Genomic DNA, 26,705 nt, shown 5'->3' with positions numbered 1-26,705 from the left:
TAACGCAAAGCTGTATTTTGTGCTAAGTTTTTATAAAGCACTATTCGACTTTTAAAAGGGCTCTCCTCTGAACTAGTGCCATAAGCTTTCTGAGAAATTTTCCCCAGTTTTGCTTCTTAAATTGAATGATATTTCTTCTTGTCTTCTATGAAGAAATCTGAAACTCCTATCATGCCATTTTTCCTAGTGACTCTAAGAAAAATAAGTAAAGAAAGATACTTTCATTAGTACTTTATTGCAGCAGGGAAATTTTTTTTTAAAGATTTTATTGTAATATATAACTGTAATGTAAAATTCTATCTAAATAAATTTAATTATAGTCATAGTATAATTATAGTTTACTCAATACCATCTTCTTTTCAACAACATATTGTGTTCGTATTTACGTGGCAGAAAAACAAACATTTCTTTTGAGGTCAAGATATTGAAATTTTTTTCTTTTCAAATTCAGACTTTTACAGTGAGCATGAAATAATGTGAATACATGAGGTTATACTGTTTCATATTAAGGTGCTTCATTGAATCTTAAATGGTTATTTTAAGGCTAAAACTTCCATACTAAATACCATTGTCTTTCAATCTACTTTTTAAAAACTAGGATGTTTTTAATTTTTTGCTAAGTTGAAATCTCTTGAGCTAATATAATTAATTTCCAGTGTCAAAATCAACTGGAGTTGACACCCCCTGCTGGGAGGGACATTGTGAGCTCTGGCCTGAAAAGAAACCATGTGACTTTGGCGTCCAGAAGTGACCTTTCTGGGGTTTTGAAGGTCAGGTCAGCATCAGGAAGTGATGTCTGCCACTCGTGGGTCCTGTCAATCAGTGTTACCAGCCACTTAGCTTGGAGCTGTGTGTGTGGATGGCCCTGTTTCCTGTTTCACAGGAGGCTTTTGGGAGAAGTCAGAGGGGAGCAAGGTCCTTTCATGTCCAGATTGTGGCTTGGCAGAATAGGGAGAATGGGCTGTTGGGGAAAGGCAAGTTTTTCTCTCTGGCTATACCAAATAGATCTAAACGAGGATTTTCCATGCTATAAGGAATCTGTTCTCAATCTCTCTCTCTCTTCACTAACTTCTTCTTCTTTTTTTTTTTAGTTTTCAACATTTGTTTTTATAAGATTTCTAGGTTCAAATTTTTCTCCCCCCCAAGACAGCAAGTAATCTGATATAGGTTATATATGTACAATAACATTAAACATATTTCTGCATTATCTTCACTAACTTCTAATGCACTTTAATAAATACTTAAAAATCTAAACTCTTGCTAAAGCTTCTAATTTAAGATGACCATTCATTATATTTTAGACATCACAGCTAGAATTTTAGGCCCTTACGTATCAATACAATAATTCAAGACAATTCTGAAGGACTCATATATAAAAATGCTATCCACCTCCAGAGAACTGATGAACTCTGAGTGCAGATTGAAGCATAATTTTCTCACTTTTTGGTGATATGGCTAATATGAAAATACATTTTGTATGATTTCCCACATATAAGTGATATCATTCTGGTTACCTTCTCAGTAGGTAGAAGAGGGGTGGCAGGGAGGGAGAGAATTTGGGACTCAATTTAAAAAGAAAAGAATGTTAAAATAATTAAAAAAACCCATAAAACCAAGTTACACCAAGAATATAATTTATGTCTAAACAGAAATTATACCAACCACTGCCAATTTGCCTTAGGCAGCTGAAAATTGTTTCTGTCCATGTGCCTAGACAGCTAAGCTAAAGAAGGATTTTAAGAATAATTCAAAGTGTTAATTGACACAGTGCATTTTTTTAAATCCACAATGCAAAGAAAATAGATATTAAAATGAAAATTATTTCAAAATGAAATTATAATAAAATGTTTACATTACTTGATGTGCCTACTCTTTCTCATGTTAAATGCCTATAGGGTACTCGCAATAGGTAACTTTGAGACTGAGCAGTTGTGTAGCTTAATAGGCAAAAACAAAAACAACAACAACATGGTATTCTCATGGAATCTGCCCTGTGATACTAATTTGGAAAAATAATTTAACTTCTATGATTTTCATACATTTAACAGACTTACTTGCTTTTTTCTATACACATTCCACACATTTTTCTTCATTTTTATACTGCTTTTTTCTATGCCTACAACAGTTTCCCTCATTCTTTCTGCCTATTGAATTCCATCTTAAAGGGTTCATTTTTGAAAAACATGATAGTCAAAGCACCTCTTACTCAAAAAGAGAATAATTATACCACAGAAATGAAGCAAAGTCAACTCACTGAAGCAAGAACTGGAATGGTCATCATACAAATGACTTCATACTTACATAGTATTTTCCCCCAGGCACCTAGAATATGAAATAATCCTGTACTTTTTCTGCCTGTCTAATCACATGACTTGATTTGTCATCCCAGAAATCTTTTTGACATGTACAGTTTTCTGTTTCATTGTCAAAAATTCTAGTTATCTTTCTAAAAAAAATGTATATCATATCATAGTTAAAATTATTTGAAGGACTGCATATAAGAACCAATGTAAATTTATTGACAATTTTATTTAATGGGGAGATAAAATTTCCTCCTCTAATAACTAAAGTAAATTGAACAGAATACTAGAAACTACAGTAAACTTCACAAGATCAAGGAGATATCTTCAAAAATATTTTGTTTGATATTCTAAACACATAATAAGCCAATCACAAAATTGTTTCTTTAACTTTAATCAGTCTCATTATCAATGTGTAACAAAATAAATAATTATAAGATTACTTAGTTGAAATTGAGTGGAAATGTGTATTTTCTATAGCAAAATTCCCGCAATTCATTAACTTAAGAGAGTATCAAGATTCAGTTTATACTTACACTGTGTCCTCAAGATTAGTGAGAAAAAGGTTAGTATCACTCTCAGTTCTATCTTGATCTAATCCTGCGAGATAACTGAATATGTAAGAGAAAGTCTCAAATGGGATACGAGCAGGTCCACCTTCGGGATCTTCTGTAAGAATTTCACAAGCATGCTTCATTGCACTTTGTAACGTCTGGAAATAATACCACCATAAAGAAAAAAAGTTAAATTGACTAACCCAAATTGATATTTCCACAAAGGGGCAAAAACATTTTACACTAAAATTCCTTGTCAAGGAACTAGAAAACTAGAAATAAAGCAAAAGGAAAAAGCAAAAGAGGATATAATTGATCTGAAAACATCATTTTGTGGACTATTGAAAATTGCAAGGTTAAAGAATCATGAAGACAAAGAGAAAATTGAATGAGATACTACCTGCAAACAAAACCATACCTGTCACACTAAAATTATAGACGCTAGTTGGTATGAAGCTTTAATCCTGTTTAAAATGGTGGTCTTCGGCCTCAGACACTTGACACTTACTAGCTGTGTGACCCTGGGCAAGTCATTTAACCCTCATTGCCCCACTTAAAAAGAAAATTTTAGAAATTTTAAAAATTTAATTTAATTTAAAAAAATTTTTAAATGGTAGTCTTAATTCTGCAAGCACAAAGTCAACAAACTTTGAGGTTTCTTGCATGTGTCCTAGATAAACTTCATGTCTTTGGCAGAATTAAATTATAGTGTTGACCTATGTGTTCATGATTTATTTTTAGTTTTCTGATATTTTACGTGACTTTACTGCCCCAATTTAAGTGCTTAATTGGGAGTATCACAGGTTCCAAAAGCTTTGGAGAGTTTACCACTTTTTGAAGCTTTCCCCCCTCCCTTTTCCAAGCTTTATTTTTTGTAACATTCATTAAAAGATAAGAGTTGATTTCACAGATAATTCATATTTACATAATTCTGTATTTTTTGCATATGTGCCACATAGCAATACTTTTCTACTTTGTACCAGCCACATGAGTGCTGTAAGTGATAATGTGGCAGAGTCTAGAAATCCTAACACAATACAACAAAAGGTGACATGATAATCATTGACCAATAATTATGTCATACTATAATTTGCCATCCAAGAAAAAAAAAAACTGATACTGGCCTTCATGTGTTTTTTCATAGATGCTGGACTAATGTAGTGAAAGTGTGCAAACAAATTACACAAATGCCTTACATAAATTCAAAGTTATAACTGTTAAGATTTCCTACCCTCTACTCCCCATTCCACACAAAAGGATGAGGTTCTCTGAAAGAACTTTCAATGGATCAAATAAAACTTCTGATGGAAGAATGTTTCTCATTTACAACCTAAACATGATTGATATAGAGTACAAATAATCTCTAAAAAATTTTAAATTAAATGAATTAGTAAATGAATTAAGTAAATTGACATTATTAGTAAAACTGACCTTGAAAAATACAATGAAGTTTTTGTCAGACCTTTTCTCAGACACTTAAAAAGTGTCCTTAAGGGGCAGCTAGGTGGCACAGTGGATAGAGCGCCAGCCCTGGAGTCAGGAGGACCTGAGTTCAAATCTGGCCTCAAACACTTAACACTTACTAACTGTGTGACCCTGGGCAAGTCACTTAACCCCAATTGCCTCACTAAAAAAAAAAAAGTGTCCTTAAACTTTCTCTTTTTCCACCTCTGCTACATTTTTTATACTCTTCCCTGTGTCTTAACCTACCCTACCCTCCCTTTCTCTGCCTGTTGCAACTCTTATTAAATCATTTCAAGACCTGGCTTCTAATACTTTTTTCAAAAAGCCTTCCTTTCCTGACCTAGCCTGGCAAATCCAAAATCATCTCTCTTCCTTTGTCTTTACGTAACAATAGCAACAAGAAAAATAACAATAATAAGTACTCTAAAAATGCTAGCTATTACATGCCAGATACTGAGCCAAGCACTTTACCAATGTGGACAATTCTCACTTTTACTTAAGTGGATTGTTCCACAGACCTCTCGGTAAAGCAATTTTTGTGTAATGCTAATTTGCCCCTATACACCTGCTTCATTTAGCTTATATAACAAAGGCATATACAAAATATCTTTATCTAAGTCATAAAATGTACAAAAATGCAGATGTATCAAATACTGTATCATAATAAACAGGATTATGAAATGAAAGGTAAACTTAATAATAAAGTATGTACAGTAACTGTTCAGGTAAATTTAACTATGTTTGCCCCCTTCCCCATTCACTGCACCTGGCCTTTATCATTTATCTCTCCGGTGGCTGGCTGTACAACTTTTTTTATGAAGTTATTGAAAGATGTTTGGATAATGGTTCTCTTTTTTCCCTCATACATCTCATGATAGCAGGCAACATTAGTCTTTGAACTTTCAAAAATCTTAAAGTCCTGATCTATAACTTGCCCCTGTGCCCAGACAGCTCTGGAGGAGGCAGTGAGGTTGGTGACCTTGCATAGCCCTTCCTCGCTTAAATCCAATTCATTATAAGTCATCACCCCTTGTGTGTCATGGTCCTCTTTGAGAAGGAAGGACAAACATTAGATAGATAGGTATATAGATATACAGATAGATAGATGGATAGATAGATGAGATGAGATAGATATGTGTATGTATATATGCATATATACATATATATGTCAAGTAGAATTTGAATAATATGAGTTTATGTGAAGAGAACTATATCTTATTTTATCTTTACAACAATCCTGGGAGGTAGGTGCTATTATTATCCCCATTTTACAGTTGAAAAAAACAAGGAAAACAGAGGTGAAGTCATATAACAATCTCTACTGTGTAATTAATTTTCCTGATATACTATTCTGATTTACATTCATTCCCCTGCTCAAAGATATTGAAGCTCCCAAGTACCTAATAAAGAAAGTACAAAACTTGTTAGTCTGGGAATCAAGGTCCTCCACAATCTGGTTCAAACAATTTTATTGTTTTTAGTCTTTTCCTTCATGTAGTTCTAACCACACTGAGATACTAAATCCATTTGTCCAGGACTTGCCCATTGCATTGCCTATTGTAGTCACAACCATTCATTCTTCAAGGTCCAAAACTGAAAAGTCAACCCCAGCTCTTCTTTCTGACCTCTAGATCCAATCAGTTGCCAAGTCTTGTCAATTCTACCTCCTTGACATCATTCATATCCATCCCATTTCTATAATAACATCACAACCACCCTATGTCTCAACCTCCATTGCATCTCCCCTAGATCACAATAATATCCTCCCAATCTGTCTCTTCCCTCTCTGTCTTCCACACACCACTGCCACGTGAATATTCCTAAAGCACAAGTCTGACCACATTACTCTCTCACTCAGTTAATTTCAGTGGCTTGCCATTGCCTTTAGAAATACAAACTCCTCCAATTGGATATTTAAAGGATTTCACAATCTGGCATCTACCTTTCTTTCTAGATTGATTACCCAATACTTTCTTCTACATTCTTTATTCCAGTCAAACTGGTCTCCTTCCTGTGTCCTGAACATGAAGATGTTTTATCTGCTGCCACCATTGCACAAGTCACCCCTAATACTTGGAGTGCTTTCCCCTCACTGCTGCTTCCAACGCCTCTCTCTTCAGAGCTCCTTCTTTTAAGAATCTTTCATCTTGTTTAATTTCCACTTCTTTTAAGAATCCTTTCCTGATTCCTCTCAGTAGTTAATGTCCATACTCTGATTACTGTGTATTTATTATGTAAATAGTCTGTATTTATCCTATGTATGCGCATCATATTCTTCAAACAGAACATAAGGTCCCTGAGGGCAGGAGTTTTTAACTTTTATATTTGAACTCCCAGAGCCACTGGTATACATTTGCTGATTATTAAAATCTCATGGGTCAGCTAGGTGGTGCAGTGGATAGAGCACCAGCCCTGGAGTCAGGAGGACCTGAGTTCAAATCCGGCCTCAGACACTTAACACTTACTAGCTGTGTGACCCTGGGCAAGTCACTTAACCCCAATTGCCTCAGCAAAAAAAAAAGAAAAAGAAAAAAAAAATCTCATGAAAATACGATTGGCAAATCCAATGGCCTTTTCTCAGTTCTCATCCTTCTTGACCTCTCTGTAGCCTTTTGAACTGTTGGTCACTCTCTTCCTTGATTCTCTTGTCTCTCTAGGTTTTCAAAACACTACTCTTTCCTCCTACTTATCTGACCGCTCCTTTGTTGGATCCTCTTCCAGACTACACCCTCCAACTGTAAGTGTCCCACAGGGCTTTGTCCTGCCCTGCCCTCTACTTCCTTTATATTGCTTCACTTGATGATCTCATCAACTCCCATGGATTGAATTACCATCTTTATGCTGATGATTGTCAAATCTACCTTTCCTACCCCAATCTCCCTCCTGACTTCCAATATCTGATTTCCAGCTGCTTTTTAAAACTAGATGTTCAGGGGGCAGCTAGGTGGCGCAGTGAATAGAGCACTGGCCCTGGATTCAGGAGGACATGAGTTCAAATCCAGCCTCAGACACTTCACACTTACTAGCTGTGTGACCCTGGGCAACACTTAATCCCTCATTCCCCTGAAAAAACAAAAACCCTAGATGTTCAGTATATGCCCAAAATGGAACTTATCTTTCCCCTCCAAACCATCCCCCCCTCTTATTACCTACCCTGTTACTTTTTTTTTTTGGGGGGGGGCAATGAGGGTTAAGTGACTTGCCCAGAGTCACACAGCTAGTAGCTATTAAGTGTCAAGTGTCTGAGGTCAGATTTGAATGCAGGTCCTCCTGAATCCAGGGCCACTGCTTTATCCACTGAGCCACCTAGCTGCCCCCAACCTTCCCTGTTACTATAGAAGGCAGCAACACCCTCCCAGTCCCAGGCTTACAACCTAGGATTCCTTACTATCTCTCAACACTCTTACACCCCCACCCCCCATCCTGCCCAATATCCAAGCCAAGGCCTGCTGATTTCACCTTTGCTACATTTCTCATACGTGCCCCCTTCTCTCCTCTGACACTGTAACCATTCTAGTGCAGATCCTTTCACCTCATGCCTGGATTAATGCAATACTTTGCTGGTGGGTCTGCATGCCTCAAGTCTCTCTCCACTCCAGTCCATCCTCCATCTAGCCACTGAATGATTTTCCTAAAGTGCAGACCCTTCTATGTCTGTCTGTCTGTCTGTCTGTCTGTCTGTCTGTCTCTCTCTCTCTCTCTCTCTCTCTCTCTCACACACACACACACACACACACACACACACCCCACTCATTAAACTTCAGTGGCTCCCTATTGCCTCTAAGAACAAACACAAAATGCTCTGTTTATCCTCCTACCTTTCTGGCAGTCTTATACCTCCCAACATGTATTCTTCCATCCAGTAACACTGGTCTCCTGACTGTTCCAATGAAAATACTACTTTCTATAGGAAGCCTTCCCCAAACCTTCTTAATTCTAGTGCTTTTCCTCTGCTAATTATATCCTATTTATCCTGCATGTAGATTGCTTTTGTATATATTTGTTTGCATGTCATCTCCCTCATTAGATTATAAGCTCCTTGAGGGGAGGAACTATCTTTTGCCTTTTTCTATACCCAGTACTTAGCACAATACCTGGCACATAGGAGGCACCTAATGTTTATTGATTGATTGACCATTAAGTACAACTAGGAAAACCTGTCCAGCAGGTGATGGTGATTTAAGAAGAAAGATTGGGCCTAGATATAAAAGTCTGGAGTCCAAATTAAATTGTAAAATTAACAGGGAAGCACATTTTCCTGAATTAGAGAATGTAATCTTTATGTAATTTGCATTGAATCAGTTGTAAGATTTTATAAGTTTGTAATGGCAACCTTCCACATATTAATTTCTGGCATAATAGGGGTAATCTCAACAACAATTCACTTTGATATAGTGCCTTGAAGGTTTTCAGCAAAGTGCTTCCCTAATCATCATCATCATTGTTAGCATTTCTATAATACTGTAAGGTTTTGCAAAGGGCTTTACAAAAATTTTATCCTTACAATAATCATAGGAGGTATGAGCTATCAATATCACCAGTTTACAGATGAGGAAACTAAGTTAGATAAAGGTTAAATGACTTGCCCTCGGTCACATAGGTAGTAAATGTCTGAGGCTGGATTTGAACTCAATTTTTCCCCTAACTTCATATATTCACATGTGATTTGATCTTTCCAATGACCTTGGGGGGGGCAGGACAATGAGGGTTAAGTGACTTCCCCAGGGTCACACAGCTAGTAAATGTCAAGAGTCAAGTGTCTGAGGCGGGATTTGAACTCATGTCCTCCTGAATCCAGGGCCTGTGCTTTATCCACTGAGCCAACCACTACCCCCTCCAATGACCTTCTTGTGAAACTATTATTATTATCCCTACCTTACAGACAAGGAGAATAAAGATGCAAAGAAATGAAATGACTTACACAGGGTCATACACAAAGTAATTAGCTGAGGCAGGATTTGGACTCCCGACTTCCTGACTGTTATACTCTATCTGTTAGACTATGCTGCTTCCTTTCAGCTGAGAATGAATGAAATAGAATATATTGTCAGGGGCAGCTAGGTGGCACAGTGGCTAAAGCATTGGCCCTGGATTCAGGAGGACCTGAATTCAAATCCGACTTCAGGCACTTGATATTTACTAGCTATGTGAACCCGGGCAATTCAGTTAACCCTCATTGCCCCCTGCAAAAACAAACAAACAAACAAAACAAAACAAAGAATATATTATCCTTGGTCTCATGATGATGACAATACAGATAGGAAACTACAGCATTCAATATATGTTTACTTCAATTATTTCAAGAATCTCTCATTTCCTCACTATAGAAACTGTGACGGGTAAAACTAAATGTGTGTGGTCACCCTACCTGTCCCCTTGTGGGGAAAGCTAACTAGGACAACAGTTTAACAGTTTAGTTATTAAACTATATTACAGGTTAACAAAGAGAGAACAAGTGTCTCTGAAAGAACAGGAAAACCTAACCTACCCTTGAGGAGAAATCAGAGCTGCCAACCGCACGAGGTTGCAACCACCAACTCCTAAAACCAACTGCCTTACACACTGCTTCAAGCTGAATGATTGAGGGTGGTCACATGCTCACACAGCAGGGGGCCCCTGTAATATTAATAATATTCTCACAGTACTATTTTCCATTGAATACATTCTCCCTCTATAAACTTAGTAGAGGTTGTCTTAAGAGATTCACCCCATAGCCAAACTGTTGATGAATCTCTTTCAAAGTGTCCTAGACTGGATTTTTGGACAATGGACACAGCTTTGTCATCAAACTAGCAATGATGTCTGCAGTTAGTGTCATTGCCTTGATTTTCTATCATATTGGTAGTGGGGTAGGGAAAGGTACAAAAAGAGAAAGAGAGAAAAAATAGAGAAGTATATCATTCTACTTCTAAAAGTGACTGTTAAATAAGGAATCTTGTTCTTGATGCTGACAATCCGAAGAATACTTCAACTTCGAAAATAAGGTTTTCTTTCAAAGTTTTATCCATTGGCAGGAAAGACTCAAGATAGATTATAATATGGAAGGCCAAGAATCCTAACTTTATGGAAATTTCATAGCCTATTCTACTGCCATCTAGTGTCTAGATATAAACTAGTAAAAGATTTGGCAAATGGGTGTCTATATTAATGCAGAGAGAATATTTCTCATCTTAAAGTCAGTTTATGACCAAGAACTCAGTTGGCATGGGGTAAAGTAGATCCTAAAACAAACTGACCTGGGTGAAGATAGGTATGGGGGAGAAGTAATGAGGCAGATAATTTCTGTAGTATCCCTAAGGATTATTCTGCCTGTTACTTAGTGATCTCCTCTCATGATATAGTTCTAGCATATGTCAAATAGTTTCTAACAACTGGTGACTACAATGAGGTATTTCAGGTGAGAAGCCATTAAAAATTATGATTTTCCAAGCAGAATTTATAAGGTTGAAAATCCCATCTATTGAAGTCAAAGTCAGTTGTTGGTGTGACAAATCAATTTGAAAGTGACTGAAAAAACTGAATGATATTCATAGAAGCCAATTTGCTTTAAGACAGGAAATCTAAGGAAGGCATAGACTCTTTTTTTTTTTTAATTTTTTTTTTTTTTTTAGTGAGGCAATTGGGGTTAAGTGACTTGCCCAGGGTCACACAGCTAGTAAGTGTTAAGTGTCTGAGGCCGGATTTGAACTCAGGTACTCCTGACTCCAGGGCCAGTGTTCTATCCACTGCGCCATCTAGCTGCCCCAGGCATAGACTCTTAACACATATATGTTATATCATTTAGATGATGGAAAATGTACCAACATGTCATGTCAGCATTTCAAAGTAGCACAATGAAAACCGTAGAAAAATCATGCAACTCGATGAAAAACCTGAACAGAAATGCAGCATTAAAATGAGTCCCCCTTTCATAGGAAGTGGGCTTGCATAACAATGTTTTTTTGTTAGTTTGTTTTTGTTTTTGCGGTGCGATGGGGGTTAAGTGACTTGCCCAGAGTCACAAAGCTAGTAGGTGTCAAATGTCTGAGGCCGGATTTGAACTCAGGTACTCCTGAATCCAGGGCCAGTGCTTTATCCACTGCACCACCTAGCTGCCCCCCTTGTAAAACAACGTACTGGCCCAAGTAGTGTCTATTTCCATGTGGAGACTTGGTATAGGTGAAGAGGATTCTCTTTCCCCGGTCTATGTATTAGGAGCTTTATCTCCTTCCATGGTTTGTCTCTGCCTTGGCTCTGCTTGCTTTTCATGAAAGCCCTCACAGGAAATTTGGGGCAGGAGATTAGCAGGTAAGCCTGCTTTTATAATAATCTATGTAGTAGTTAATACCTATTAGTATTTTTTCACTCAAGTATAAGAAAGAAGTACTTTATCAGCTATTCAGTCAACAAGACTCAATAATCACATGGGATAGCTCACCATTTTCTAGTCCAGGGGTATACCATGACACAGCCTGTTTTTGTACTGCCGGTGAGCCGAGAAGACTTTTTACATATTGAACATTTTTTTGTATTTAAAAACTGTAAAATTCATTCCAGGGTCAGAGCACACAAGAACAGTCAAATATCCTCAGCCAAGAGGTGGCAATAACTAGTGTCATTACTAGTTCAAAGTAGAAATTAAACTCAACGAATATAGAGGTTAAATCTCTATCATCAAACAAGTTGAATTCATGTGGTTCCAAGATATGTAGTATATACCTAGACTGGTGGGCAACGAGCTAAGAACCATATAAATTTGTAAATAGAGAAATCACTTAAATGTATCTTCTAGCAACAATTACAGAATTTCAGAGTTGGAAGGAACTTCAGTGGTCATCTAGTCCAACCCAGAATTGAAAGTGAATTCCTACAACAGCAAACCCCAAACTGTGATACTGTGATGGTGTATTGCCCTAAGCCAGGAAGCTCCCAGCCCATTCTGCTTTGGATAGCTCTGCTTGACAGGTTATTTTCCTTCATATCAAGCCCGAATCCACCTCTCTGTAACCTGTGCCCTCTGCTCCTAGCTCTGCCCTGTGAGATCAAAGGAAATAAGTTGAATCCCTCTCTTCCATGTGACAGGTTTTTAAAGTTTTTGAAAACCACTATTATGCCTCCCCCAGTTCTTTCAACTCTTAATCCTTCTATGGCCCAGAATCGGCCCTTATACCATTCATTCTAGCTGACATTCTTTGGATGGTCTTCAACTTCCTAAATTGTGGTGTCCAAGACACAACAGGATGCTCTAGATGTGATCTAATCAGAGCAGAGTACAGAAGGAATATTACCACTTAATTCCAGGAAATGAGGCTTTGTCTCTCAATGAAGCCCATGTTAGCTTTTTGGGCCCCAATCTTTTTCAAACTGTTGTCTAAATCAGCTACTAATCCCTTCATCTTTTCTTGCAAAGTCCATTTTTGGCACCTGAATGTTTTAGTGTGAGTGTGTGTGTGTGTGTGTGTGTGTGTGTGTGTGTGTGTACTAAATTTCATCTAATTAGAATAAAAACAAATAATTGCGATAAAGAGATAAGGAAAAAGATGTATATCCCACTATTCAAAAGTGATAACAACAATGTCGATATTATATAAACCTTTGCTTTAGGGTTTGCAAAGGCCTTAAAGTTTCTCCTTCTAGATGATATCTAGTGAGGTGACTCCTCAATGACATAATCTAATCTTAACACCTCTCTCTCTTAACTCAATGAACTCATTTGCCAGGTAGGCATTAAAAGTATATTATTAACCATCAATTGATGAGTATGTAGCTTTATCCATGACAAAATGTCGCCATCTAGTGTGAAACATATTAAGTGGGTGAATATTTTTCCAAAATAGATTCACAAAGCATTTTGGTTTTAATTTTCAAAAATAGGGAGATATGCATTTAATGTATGAAATTTCTTACTTTTTAATTACCAAAAATTAAACTTTAAATCCCATAATTAAAAGTTTCCATTTAATAAAACAGTGTTTTCCTCTAAGAATTGAATTCACTTTCTAGTCCATAGCCTTTCTTATATTATGTAGTGCCTCAATAGCATATTCTTTTTTTTTTTTTTGAGGCAATTGGGGTTAAGTGACTTGCCCAGGGTCACACAGCTAGTAAGTGTTAAGTGTCTGAGGCTGGATTTGAACTCAGGTACTCCCGACTCCAAGGCCAATGCTCTATCCTCTGCGCCACCTAGCTGCCCCCTCAATAGCATATTCTAATCCTTTCCCTTTTGTATATACAAGTGATACTGAACTTGTACAAGAACATTCTAAGAATTTACCGTAGAAGTTACCAGAAGCTTCTTGGGTCAACAGTGGTGGATTTTGTTATCTCACCATGTCCAAGTTTACATTACAAACCCGTAGCCAGAAGCAGCTGTGCCAAGATCAAAAATGTTTTCCATCACACACCCTTTGGCCTTTCTCCTGACTAATCACAGTCATGTTTCCCTTTTGGGGTTTCACAGCTACCTCCTCATCTATATAAGAACAGATTATTTCTTATTATTAATCCCCCCTAATCAAGCATGACCCTTCTCTAACCACACTATTTATCTCAAATCTCTCTCCTTCCATCTTCTGCCACTTTGCAAATGGCTGTTAAATCTTCCTTTCTGGCCCCCTCTCCCCTTCCCCAGCAACTTCTTTGGTGGGTATCCAAGAAATACTGGAATTGTTTGAATATGATTTACCATTATTTTGTTCATGTGTCATATGGGACACCTATGCCCTTCTAAGCACAGATGTTCCACAGGTCTCTAACCTGGGCCCTCTTCTCTTCACTCTGTATTACTTCACTTGGTGATCTCATCAGCTCCCAAGGATTTAATTATTATCTCAACGTTGATGATTCTCAATTCCGCCTTTCCTGCCCCAGTCTTTCTGCTGACCTCCAGCCTTGTAATCTCATGCTGGCCTTTTAGACATCTCCAACTGGATGTCCAGCATGTCCAAAACTGAACTCATTATCTTTTGCCCCAAACCCTACCTCCCACCACCCCATCTCCCATCCAAATATCCCCTATTACTGCAGAGGGCAACACCATCCTTCCAGTCCCTCAAGGCTTACAACCTGGGCATCGGCCTGGATTCCTCGCTATTCCTTACTCTCTGTATCTAATCTGTTGCCAGGGCCTGTCGATTTCACCTTCCCATCTCTCCACTACAAACATATACCACTCTGGTCCAGCCCCTCATTACCCTCATGCCCAGACTATTGCAGTGGCCTGCTGGTAGGCTGGCCCGGCCCACTCCAATCTATCTTCCATTCAGCCACCAAAATGACTTTCCTAAAGTGCAGGTCTCACCATGGCACTCCTCCCTGAAATAAACTTCACTCGATAGCCTCCAGGATCAAATATAAAATACTATTTGGTGTTCGAAGGCTTTTATAAGTAACCCCCCTTCCCCTCCAGTCTTCTTACACCTTTACTCCCTTGCCACATACTCTGATTCAGTGGCAATGGCCTCCTTGCAAGATTCTCCATCTCTCAGCTCTGGGCACTTTCTCTGGCTGCCTCCATGCCCTGAATTCTCTCCCCCCTCATGGCTGCCTCCTGGCATTCCTAGTCCCAGTTAAATCCCATCTTCTACAGGAAGACTTTCCTCAACCTCTTTTAATTCCAGTGCTTTCTTTTTTGGGGGGGGGGCAGGGCAATGAGCATTAAGTGACTTTCCCAGGGTCACACAGCTAGTAAGTGTCTAGTGTCTGAGGTTGGATTTGAACTCAGATCCTCCTGAATCCAAGGCCAGCGTTTTATCCACTGAGCCACCTAGCTGCCCCCTATTTACTTTCTATTTATCCTGAGCATAGCTTGTTTGGACATCTTTGCTTGTTGTTTCCATCAAATCATGAGCTGCTCGAGAGCAGAGACTGTCTATTGTTTCTTTTGCTTAGTACATAGTAAGTGCTTAATAAATGTTTATTGACTGATATTTTACACAGTAATCACAAAACACTTTTAAATCACATATTGTAGTTTATTTGATTAAGGTATTAAAATATTATTTTATGCTTCCTTTCCAAATGAGGAAAGAATAAAAAACAGATTATGTAAGATCTGAAATGATATACAAGGACATGACTCCTAATTAATGGTACACACAGCACTGGAAAACAAATCTTTGTATATAACAGTAATACAAAGTGATTTTTTTTAACTTACCAACAGTTTTCCTGTACTTAGTATTGTGATTTTTAGAAAATACATTTAACTAGGGGCAGCTAGGTGGCATAGTGGATAGAGCACCAGCCCTGGAATCAGGAGGACCTGAGTTCAAATTTGGCCTCAGACACTTGACACTTACTAGCTGTGTGACCCTGAGCAAGTCACTTAACCCCAATTGCCTCACCAAAAAAAAGAAAAGAAAATACATTTAACTAATGTCACTAAATTTAAAAGCATTGTATGTGATTTCATAGATACTTCCCTCCCCCAATGGAGATCACAACTCTATTATGGTTAAGAGTTGATGTAATCAAAAAATGCATCTCCCTGGGGCCAATCTGTCAATGATGTCCTCCAAACATAGTTAGGCTGGTCCTTGAAAGACAGATATATACCATTAGACTTATATTTGAAGGACCTGGCATAGCCTTGGAACAAGCTAAGTCACTACCATGCTACAATGAGGCACATCAAGAGGGCTTTAGAGAGGTGGAAATAAAACTATACACTGAAAATTATAGGTCAGGAACAAAATTACGAAAGTAGTCATCATGCTTTTCAGCTTCAGTTATTCAAAGTTATAAATTAATTTTTAGAGATATTTAGAGGCAGTTACCAGGTAGGCTTGGCAAATTAAGAGTGCTGGTCCTGGAGTCAGGAAGACCTGAGTTCAAATCCAATCAAAGACACTTATTGGCTTTGTGCTCCTGGGCAAGTCACTTAGCCCGTTTCCTTCAGCTTCTACAACTGTAGAGTGGGGACAATAAAGCACCTACCTCCTAGGGTTATTATGAGGAACAAACAAGATAATAATTGTAAACACCTGAAACACAAAAGGCACTATAGAAATGCTTATTTCCATCTCTTCCCTCCTTTTTGGTTGTCTTATCCAAAGTTATTAATATGTTTTCTGTAGATACCTACCCCACCCAGTGCACTACAGCCAAGTGAGAAAAATTTCATCCATTCTACTTTGTCTTCAACAGGGTCCATTTTGAGAATGAATTTGAGCGTTTCCATTGGCAAGCAAAGAGTTTTCCACTTCTGCTGAAGTTCTTTTAAATCCACAATTTGCTTGTGAGCAAGCTTTAAGAAATATAAATGAAAAGTTAAAATCACGTAGAATAGGATAGAAAGCAGTTTTAAACAAAAATAATTGTTGGAATTCTAAATTTCAAGTACTTTAGGAAAACTGAGTTCTGTTTCATGTGTGAAAAAATGAAAAGAAATTCATAATAATATTTGTCTTTAAGATAAGACACAGGGGAGGCTAGGTGGTGCAGTGGATAAAGCACTGGCCCTGGATTCAGGAGGACCTGAGTTCAAATCCGACCTCAGACACTTGACACTTACTAGCTGTGTGACCCTGGGCAAGTCACTTAACCCCCATTGCACCGCAAAAAAAAAAAAAAAGATAAGACAGAACTGGAAGGGACACTGAAGATTTAATTCAACCTCCTTCATTATGGGGAGGGAACTGAAAGCCATGAGAAATGAAGTGGTTTTCCCAAAGTCATAAAAAGCATTCTTATTCCCACCATTCAACCTCTATTTCTCAAAAGCAAAGTATCTCAAAAGATGTGAGAGGGAATTATGATGATTATGTCTTGGAGCTTCAGATATGAAGGCCAGTTAATAATAATCATAGAAGCTTTATTTCACTCTATCATAAAATTTCTACAGTAAGATCCTTTCTAAAGTGAAATCCTTCCTTTGATGAAGAAACACAGTTCAGTGTTTGTCAGATAGTCTTTTTTTTTTTTTTTTTGCTGGGCAATGGGGGTTAAGTGACTTGCTCAGGGTCACACAGCTAGTAAGTCAAGTGTCTGAGGCCGGATTTGAACTCAGGTACTCCTGAATCCAAGGCCGGTGCTTTATCTACTGTGCCACCTAGCCGCCCCTGTCAGATAGTCTTTATGCCTATGAAGTAACTATCTACTTTTTAGAGACCTCCAAAAGCAGATTGAGCACCATATGTCAAAGTTGTCTGAAGTATTAGTCCTAAAAGAGATGGTACTTTTCCTCATTAGATGGATGGAAAAGGACATTTATTTACAAAGGAGATGTAATTTTTGAGGCCCACCTCCTCAAGATTGGCAAGGTGCTGTACACCACATGGGTTACATACAACCTTACTCTAATTATTATCTGTGAAGCATTAAAACTATTTTCCCTTCCTGGAAGGAAAACAAATTGGAAGAGCTTTGCAAGAATGCTGAGAAAAATAAAGATCAGAAAATTTCTACGTTAGAGACTAGTTTCTTCTTCTTTTTTTTTTTTTAGTGAGGCAATTGGGGTTAAGTGACTTGCCCAGGGTCACACAGCTAGTAAGTGTTAAGTGTCTGAGGTCAAATTTGAACCCAGGTACTCCTGACTCCAGGGCCGGTGCTCTATCCACTGCACCACCTAGCTGCCCCAGAGACTAGTTTCTTTTTAAATATGTTAAATTTTTTAAAGTCAAGATTGGAAACATAGTTCAACAGTTTAAGGAAATAAATAATAGAAGATAAATTCTAACTTTATTCATAGAAAAACCACTGAATAAAAAAAACAGTATTCAATACATGAACTAATTCAAGATGATATAAGATTTAGGTGATAATGAGGAATCCCACTTAGGGAAACTTAACAGTGAATCATATAAGTTTGAAGCACAGGAGGTAATTATATATAATTACATATGCCTCCTCTTCAAATAAACTTTTAAAATTTGCTGGATGTGAAAATAGAACTCATTAATGTTTCTGAGTGGTGTCAAACAATTATAGTATACTTATAGGTGGGTTTGATTTCAAGAGCTAAAAAAAAAATTAAACCATAAAAATAGTATTATAGTAGAAAGATGCTATAGCATTATATAGGTTTTAAAAGTGGGGGGTGGGGAGACTAATTCATTGTTGGTTGAATAGAACAGATTCTTTTGTACCTGCTTGTGTAAAACTTTAAGGAGTCCTCTTGTCAATCCTGTATCTGTTTTCTGGGTAGCCACTGGCAGTTCAACTCTCTCCTTTACAGGAAGGGGATCCCCTCTTGACAAAGCTGAAAAATACCTAACAGTAAAAAGAGACATCTTAGAAAAAAGCTCGTAAAAGATCAATATTTATAGTATAAACGAGTTAATTTCTTTCTTTCTTTCTTTTTTTGGTGAGGCAATTGTGGTTAAGTGACTTGCCCAGGGTCACACAGCTAGTAAGTGTCAAGTGTCTGAGGTCACATTTGAACTCAGGTCCTCCTGAATCCAGGGCTGGTGCTCTATCCACTGTACCACCTAGCTTCCCCGATTTAATTTCTTAAAATAATTTTGTGAGTGTTTCTAAAAAGGTAAGAAATGAATAAATGCAGTGTGTTAGCCCAAAAAGTAACTAAAACTTTTCTTCGAGGCTCTAAGCATTAATCTAAAGCTGTGGTGTTAAATAGAAACAGGGGCCACTAAACTGTCTACAAGGCTCCCTACAGACCACATATGAGTTGTAAAATGTAATATTATCTAGGTTTCATTGCATTTTATTTATTTTATTAAATATTGTCTAATTACATTTTAATCTGCTTCAGTCTGTACTCAGGAGTATTGTAGGCCTCATGTGGGGCCCAGAGGTCATCTGTTGGACATTTCTCAACTAAAGCAAGTCTAGTTAGTCTGGGCTCTCAAGTAACAGTTATATTGTTGTTCTGAATTTCTAATTTTAAAAATTTTTTCCTCTTTCCTCCCTTTCTTGAAGTTTTTTTTAACTAATATACTAATGCCAGGTTTCCTATTTTTTATCATTTTCATTTTGATAGTAGCCCCAAATCAAGCAGGTTTCCTGTTAATTAACTAGTGATAAGCATAAGGCTAACCACCCTCATCTGCTGTGCTGTGGAAGATATCTGCCTTTCCTCATTCCTCAGTAATCACAACCCTCCATCATTTCCCATCAACCCTCTTTCATTTTTTCTTTCTAAAACAAATATGGGAAACTTTTCTCAATGGACTCAAATAATGAATACAAATTCAGTCAACTGGGAAACTGGTAGCCAGGCTCTGGGAAAGAGGATGAGCAGTCAGGCAGAGGTGGTCATAACACTAACTACTACTAAGGATAGCTTCTTTGCTGTACTTTGGTATAAAGAGCAAAGGTAGCTGATGTCTAATTTTAGCACTCTGCTCATTAGAATTAAGTATCTTAAAAAGAGACTTAAAAGTACCCATATATGAAATATCATTATCTTGTTACCTGGCCCAGACAAAACCTCATGGAATTCAGGTAAGAGACTCATGATCATCTAGATCCTAGTTGGTTTGTGTGTGTGTGAGTGTGTGTGTGTGTGTGTGTGTGTGTGTGTGTGTGAGAGAGAGAGAGAGAGAGAGAGAGAGAGAGAGAGAGAGTGTTTTCTAACAGCTCTTGTAACCAATGAATCCTCATAATATAAGGACCAGTAGGAGGAATTAAAATACTTGCATTTTTATAGACCCTTGAGATTTTCAAAGCACTTTACAAACATGGGTTCATCTGATACTTATGATAACTCTGTGATGGAGATCAATATACTATTAACCCCCATATTACATTCAAAGGAATTCCTGAGGAATGAAATTATTTAACAAATGTTATCCAGGTAAATGGCAGAGCTAAGCCACAACCTTAGGTCTTCTGACTCCAACAGAAGGAAGGGAAAAGATGAATATTGGTAAATGAGTAGGGTCTATCAAGAGTTTGTGGTCAAAATTATTTTTAATATCCAAGGACCTGGAAAATTCTATTTTCAAGATTGAGGGTTTTTTCTGATTCATAGATTTTACCCAGCATAACTTATGAATTCAGTAACCAATGACACCTTCAATACTAGCAGTTTTACAGTTATTTTTATAGTCAGACATTATCCTCTATGGTATATCATCAAAGACATTAAAAACCCTCCTTTATTACCTCATCAATCAAAACTCCAGGAGTGTTGTGAGATATGTGTCCTTTACTCAACCATGCCTCACAATGACATTACCTAAAACAATAGACTCCAAGGTGATGGAATATTACATTGTGCGTGTGTGTTTGTGTATCCTTTAAAAATAACTTTTCCCAGCACTCATAGGAACTTTACAAATCTTTCATTAAAAATTAATTTTTAGTGGAAGAACAGTAGACAAAACTGGAAAACTGAAAATAAACTGAAACTAAAAATGAGACTAGCTTTACTGGAATGCACTTTTAAAAATAGGATAGGCAAGTTTGGCTAATGAAGTACACAATTGTTTTGATTCTTCATCATCTAAGAAGTTCTTATGGAAAAATATGATGTTAGAAGTTTCTGCCCAGCACTGGTCAGAGTAATACTGTTTTTAAGTTTTTAAAGTTCACCTTTAAACTAACACCGTGCTTAAAAGTTACTATTAAGAATTAATAAAGGGGCAGCTAGATGGCGAAGTGGATAGAGCACCGGCCCTGGAGTCGGGAGTACCTGAGTTCAAATCCAGCCTCAGACACTTGACACTTAATAGCTGTGTGACCCTGGGCAAGTCACTTAACCCCAATTGCCTCACTAAAAAAAAAAAAGAAGAAGAAGAATTAATCGGGGGGCAGCTAGATGGCGCAGTGGATAAAGCACCAGCTCTGGATTCAGGAGATCCTTGGTTCAAATCCAGCCTCAGACACTTGACACTTACTAGCTGTGTGACCCTGGGCAAGTCACTTAACCCTCATTGCCCCCCCCCAAATAATTAATAAGTATGGAAAGTTTCTTAATTTGACATTTTAAATTAAACTTGAAAAGAGGGTTCAGTTATCTCTAAGCATTGCTGGACAGAGTCAAGTAGAATAGAGAAAATATGTCTTTGTATAAGGGGGGTAAACTATGTAACAATTTTTGGAATACATACCTTGTATAAACCTTTAGAAGGTTTGAGAGCTAGATGGTATAAATGGATACAAGGCCTTGGAATTTGGAAAACCTGGGTCCAAGTCCTGCAGCAAGCTTGCATGATCTTTCATGTCCCCCATCTCTCTAAGTCTATAAATTATTGCATACTTGTCTAATTGCCTGATGAAATCATAAAATACCCATCAAAACTAAAATTAGGTTTAAACCACATAGTACCACTTGGAAATTCATTAGTTCCCATCTTGTGGATAAATAAAATGAGGTATTATAAAAAGAACATACTTTAGTCAATATAAATAAAAAAGCGTTGATCAGAGTGCTTCTTGGATATGAGGGAAAATGCGCTTCCTGGTGAGGGAACACTGATTTTTATCTAAAGATTTAACATTATATGTTTTCATTCATTGAAAAGGGAAAAAATAAATAATAAAACAATCTTAGGAACATGAATAAAATGTTCAAAACCCATGTTTGAGCTTTGCAAAGCACTTTTATTATACATTGGCTGTTCTGACTATCCCAGAAACCCTAGTAGGTTAGAGCAGCTCTATAAATAGTGTTTGGGGCTTTTGTTTTCCAAACACCATGAAGACAGTTCCATAGGAAAATGACTATACGAGAGCAAATAATAATATAATAGTTCATGGTGTCTGGATAACAAGGCCAGCCTTGGAGTTAGCTTCTGACACACTGGTTTGCTTGACTAACTAACCAGAGGCATCACCTAACTTCTTAGTACTTGTGGGAAACTTCTAAATTACAAATAAGTACTGACCAAAAGGGGGGGGGGCAGCTAGGTGTGCAGTGGATAAAGCACTGGCCCTGGATTCAGGAGGACCTGAGTTCAAATCCAGCCTCAGACACTTGACACTCAACTAGCTGTGTGACCTGGGCAAGTCACTTAACCCTCATTGCCCTGCCAAAAAAAAAAAAAAAAACAAATAAGTACTGACATACTAAATTTCTACACGAAGATATTTCTACACTGATGATAGGTTGATCCTCCCTCCCCCAAAATAAATCCTTACGACAGAATTCAATAATAGAAGCATAGCAAATGATTCCCACCGAGAATTATAAAAAGAATGGGGCAATGGACTTTTAAATCCATAGTGACCCACTGAACAATGGAACTGCAGGGGGAAGGGATGGCAATACAAGACATTGGCGAAAAGGACTATAACCACAACATACAGAAAGACAACGATGGGGAGCAGGGAGGAATTAAGAAGCACTGCTTCTAAACCAAGGGATCTTAACTTTTGCGTCATGACTCGAGCAATGTAAAGCCTATGAATTTCTTCTCAGAATAATGTTTCTGAATGTAGACAATGAAATACAAATGATTAGAAAGGAAACCGATTATGCACTGAAATACATTTGTCAAAATAATTTTTTTTTAATTACAGTACTACCTCCCCCCGCCACCCCCCGCTCCCCAATCTCTCTAGCCAGGAACGTAGGTTAAGGACCCCTTCCTTCAAAACTGTTCTCCACACTTTCTTTCCATGAGCAACGGTAACCTTGACACAAGAGAATACAACAATGAGGTAGACAAACATCTCAAATCGTCCTCGCTTTAAAACAAAATAAAATTGCAAGAACTTGTTACAATGTTACTTGAGCTCAGGCGCTCTTCATTTATTCTGTGGGTTTGTAAATTTCTCCTATCGAATTCTTCTCCAATCACATCCTAGTACACACATAAACCGACAATGGAGCAGCCAATCAGGAAGGAATTTCTCAGCAAGCACAGACCAATCACAGGCAGAGTGTTAGACATATGTGGTCCCTCCAAAGTTGTCTTCATAGGATATTAGTACCAAATCCGGGAAGTTTTGTTGCCAAAGAAAAATCCTATTCCTTGGGAGAATAAAAACCCCTTTTCACTAAAAGAATTTTTTCTAAGGAAAATAGATACAACAGCAAAGTACCCATTTCTTAACGGGATTTGAGAGTTCTTCTGTCTAAATATTAAGGATTTCAAACCAAAAACAAAACAAAACAAAAACAACACAAGCAGCAGGGGCGCTGCTTCAGTTGTTTCTAAAGGCCACGGACGCTTACCCTGCAGACCACTGTAATACATCGGTTGGCTGAGTTCTAATAGCAGCTTTGGTGAACTGTTTCAAGATGTCTGGAAGTTCTGGGGGTATATGAATCTGCTGGGCGCAGAACATAGTATCTGGAAGAGGCATGATTCTTCGGGATTTTAGCAACCCAAGCTTGAAAAGAAAAGTAAAACTAAATGTCCTACGGAATAAGTTACGAGTCTCACTGCTCTAAATGCTCTAAGAGGAGGATCATATTTACCACTGTGGTTTACTTATCCTGAGATCTTGCGGGGAGGGGGGGGGAATCACAAAAAAACAGGACTTTAAACCACTCAGCAGGGAGAGGATAGATGTTAGTCCTTTTCTTTTTAAATTATTTTTTTAAGCCTCCCCACCGCCGGACGTGGAGTCAGGCTGAGTTCAAAATCCGGACTCAGACACTTTACTGTGTGACTCTGGGCAACCCTGTTAGCCTTAGTTTCCTCATCTGTAAAAATGAACTAGAGAAAAAAATAGCAAACCAGGATCTTTTCCAAGAAAACCCCAAATGGGATCACTTAGAGTCTGACAGGACTGAAAAACAACATTACCGCCCCCAACCTCTCTTCCCATAGAGAAAAGCCCTCTGGGAAGGCCAGCACAAGTAGGTGCTTGCTAACTGGGCTGGTTCGTGATCGCAGGGCAGCCGACCCCCGCCTCCTCCTCCTCCCCGGGAATGGGGAGGATCCGGACGCCAGAGCAGAGAGACCTGTCAAGCTGCGGCGCTCGGGCTTATCCTTAGGATAGGGCGCAGCTTCCGGGGAGCCGTTTGGGGGACTGGAGCTGAGAGCATGGGCGGCTTCCAGAAGGGGGACCGGGGCTGTTGGGGCAGCTCTTACCGGCTCCTCCTGATCCACTGGAAATGAGGACCAACGACGGATCCTCGAGACTACCCCACAAACCCGGCCACTGGTCACGGGGTGGGGTCCCCATTGTTTCCCGCCGTATCCAGGCAACGAGGACGCGCGGTGAGCCTCCTTCCCCCCCCCCCCCCGTATCCTGTCGCGCAAGCGCACAAACCCCGGCAGAGGGGGAGATGAATGGCTGGGTTTTTCTGCTTGTTTCTGATCGCCCAGGAGAGCGTGGGCTTCCTGCGGAGGTCAGACAAGATAATGAAGATGGTGTCTAAACCTTTCATTAAAAGGAGTAGGGCTGTGGGTTTGTCACACTCTGCATAGTTGCCTTCAACTCTGGTTGGTGGCAGGGCAGGTCCGGTATTCAGTAGGGCAGCGCGGCCTAAAGGATGAGGGCTGGCTGGCTGGCTTCGGGGACAAGGAAGACTCTGGGTTCAAAGCTTGCTTCTGACACATACTGGCTGTGTGACCCTGGACAAGTCATCTTACCCACCCCCGCCCCGTACCCCTTAACAGCTCTTATGGCCGAACGGGTAAGGGGAGTTCTTTAGAAGCTCCCTAACAATCAAATCATGGGTCCGGTCCAAAAGACAAGCTTTGAAGAAAACTGGTTATCAAGTGAACCCAATGAGAACTATCTACGTCAGGGAACTTGAAAAGAATGCTGATTTAGTTTACTGTACTACCACTTTTCTCCTGGGGACCAATGTTATGTAAACAATTTGTGATCTGTTAGTAATTTACTACGTTCAATTAATAGAACCCACAGAATAACTTTTTCTCCATGATAAGGACTGGGGGCAGGGGTGGGGGGTGAGGGGTCTTTTTATTCCCAGACACAAGGCACAGTGCAAGACGTTTAGTATGTTCCTAATAAATGTTACTTTGAATGAACAAAATGACTAGCAGGCTAGGGATACTTTAAAATAACTTTCTATCTCTGGTCATGAGAGGCCATCTGCTTCAACATAGATGAGTTAATTCTGTTCATCTTTTTGCCTGGTCCAAATGAATGGAACATACCTGATACCTAATAATATTTTTTAGCCTTAGCTTACTTATATGTAAAATGGGAACATTTTACATTTAAAATACTGATGTGAAATTGGAAAGTTTGAACTTTCTCTATAGCTGTCTAATCTTCAAAATTCCTGTAATCGGGCAGTTTTCTGATGAAGAAATCAAAGCTACCTATTCCCATATGAAAAAATGCTCTAAATCACTATTGATTAGAGAGATGCAAATTAAGACAACTCTGAGGTAACACCTGACACCTATCAGATTGGCTAATATGACAAAAAAGGAAAATAATAAATGTTGGAGAAGCTGTGGAAAAATTGGAACACTAATGCATTGATGGTGGAGCTGTGAACTGATCCAACCATTCTGGAGAGCAATTTGGAATTATGCCCAAACGGCTATAAAGCTGTGCATACCCTTTGGCCCAGCAATACCACTTTTGGGTCTTTTTCCCAAAGAGATCATGGAAGGGGGAAAGGGACCCACATGTACAAAAATATTTATAGCTGCTCTTTACGTGGTGGCAAAGAATTGGAAGTTGAGGGGGTGCCCATTAATTGGGGAATGGCTGAATAAGTTGTGGTATATGAATGTAATGGAATTCTATTGTGCTGTAAGAAACGATGAGCAGGAGGACTTCAGAGAAACCTGGAAGGACTTGCCTGAACTGATGATGAGTGAGATGAGCAGAACCAGAAGAACATTATACACAGTATCATCAACATTATGTGTTGATCATAGTGATAGACTATGTTCTTCTCACCAATCCAATGGTACAAGAAAGTTCCAAAGGACTGATGATGGAAAAGGCTCTCCAAATCCAGAGGGGGAAAAAAAAGGGAACTGTGGAACATGGATGCTGATTGGACCATACTATTTCTTTTGTTTTTGGAGCTGTTGGTTTTCTGTTTTGAGGTTTTTCTTTTTTGCTCTGATTCTTCTCTTATAACATGACTAATGCAGAGATATGTTTAATGTTATTATGTATATATAACCTATATCAGATTACCTGCTGTCTAGGGGAGGGGGAGAGGGAAAAAAATTGGAAATTGGAAATCTTATATAAACAAATGTTGAAAACTAAAAAAAAATCCTGCAATCAACATTTTTTGTTGACTACTATGTGCTGGACACTGGTGATACGAATATAAAACAATACAATCACTCTCAAGGACCGAACATTCTATTATGGGGAAAAAATATGTATGTATGTATATAATATTTATAAAGAATAAATTCTATTCAGAATACAAAATACAAGATAAGTAGGGGACTAATAGCTAATAGGATCAAGAAAGGCTTCAAGTAGAAAGTATTGGAAGAGAGGTCTTCTATGAAGAGAGGATGGAGGAGGAGTGTATTTTCCCAAGCACAGGGGACTGCCATCGAAGAAGCATTGAGGTGAGAGAGGATAATATGTGGCT

General features: G+C 38.4%; 1 protein-coding gene across 1 annotated transcript; it reads right to left on the bottom strand.

Moving 5' to 3' along the window:
- ROPN1L (rhophilin associated tail protein 1 like) lies at positions 1-24,420 on the bottom strand. The gene is made up of 6 exons (XM_043976028.1): positions 24,247-24,420; positions 23,382-23,539; positions 18,385-18,508; positions 16,383-16,544; positions 2,837-3,012; positions 1-192 (listed from the first exon to the last, which is right to left on the bottom strand). The coding sequence occupies exons 2-6, from the start codon at positions 23,510-23,512 to the stop codon at positions 117-119; spliced, it is 669 nt and encodes a 222-aa protein (XP_043831963.1). The 5' UTR covers positions 23,513-23,539; positions 24,247-24,420; the 3' UTR covers positions 1-116.
- Between the last annotated feature and the right edge of the window lie 2,285 nt (positions 24,421-26,705).

Source organism: Dromiciops gliroides, chromosome 1 (assembly GCF_019393635.1).
Source record: "Dromiciops gliroides isolate mDroGli1 chromosome 1, mDroGli1.pri, whole genome shotgun sequence".
Taxonomy (NCBI): domain Eukaryota; kingdom Metazoa; phylum Chordata; class Mammalia; order Microbiotheria; family Microbiotheriidae; genus Dromiciops; species Dromiciops gliroides.
Note: the sequence above shows the minus strand (reverse complement) of the source record. Positions and strands in the feature narration are given on the sequence as shown.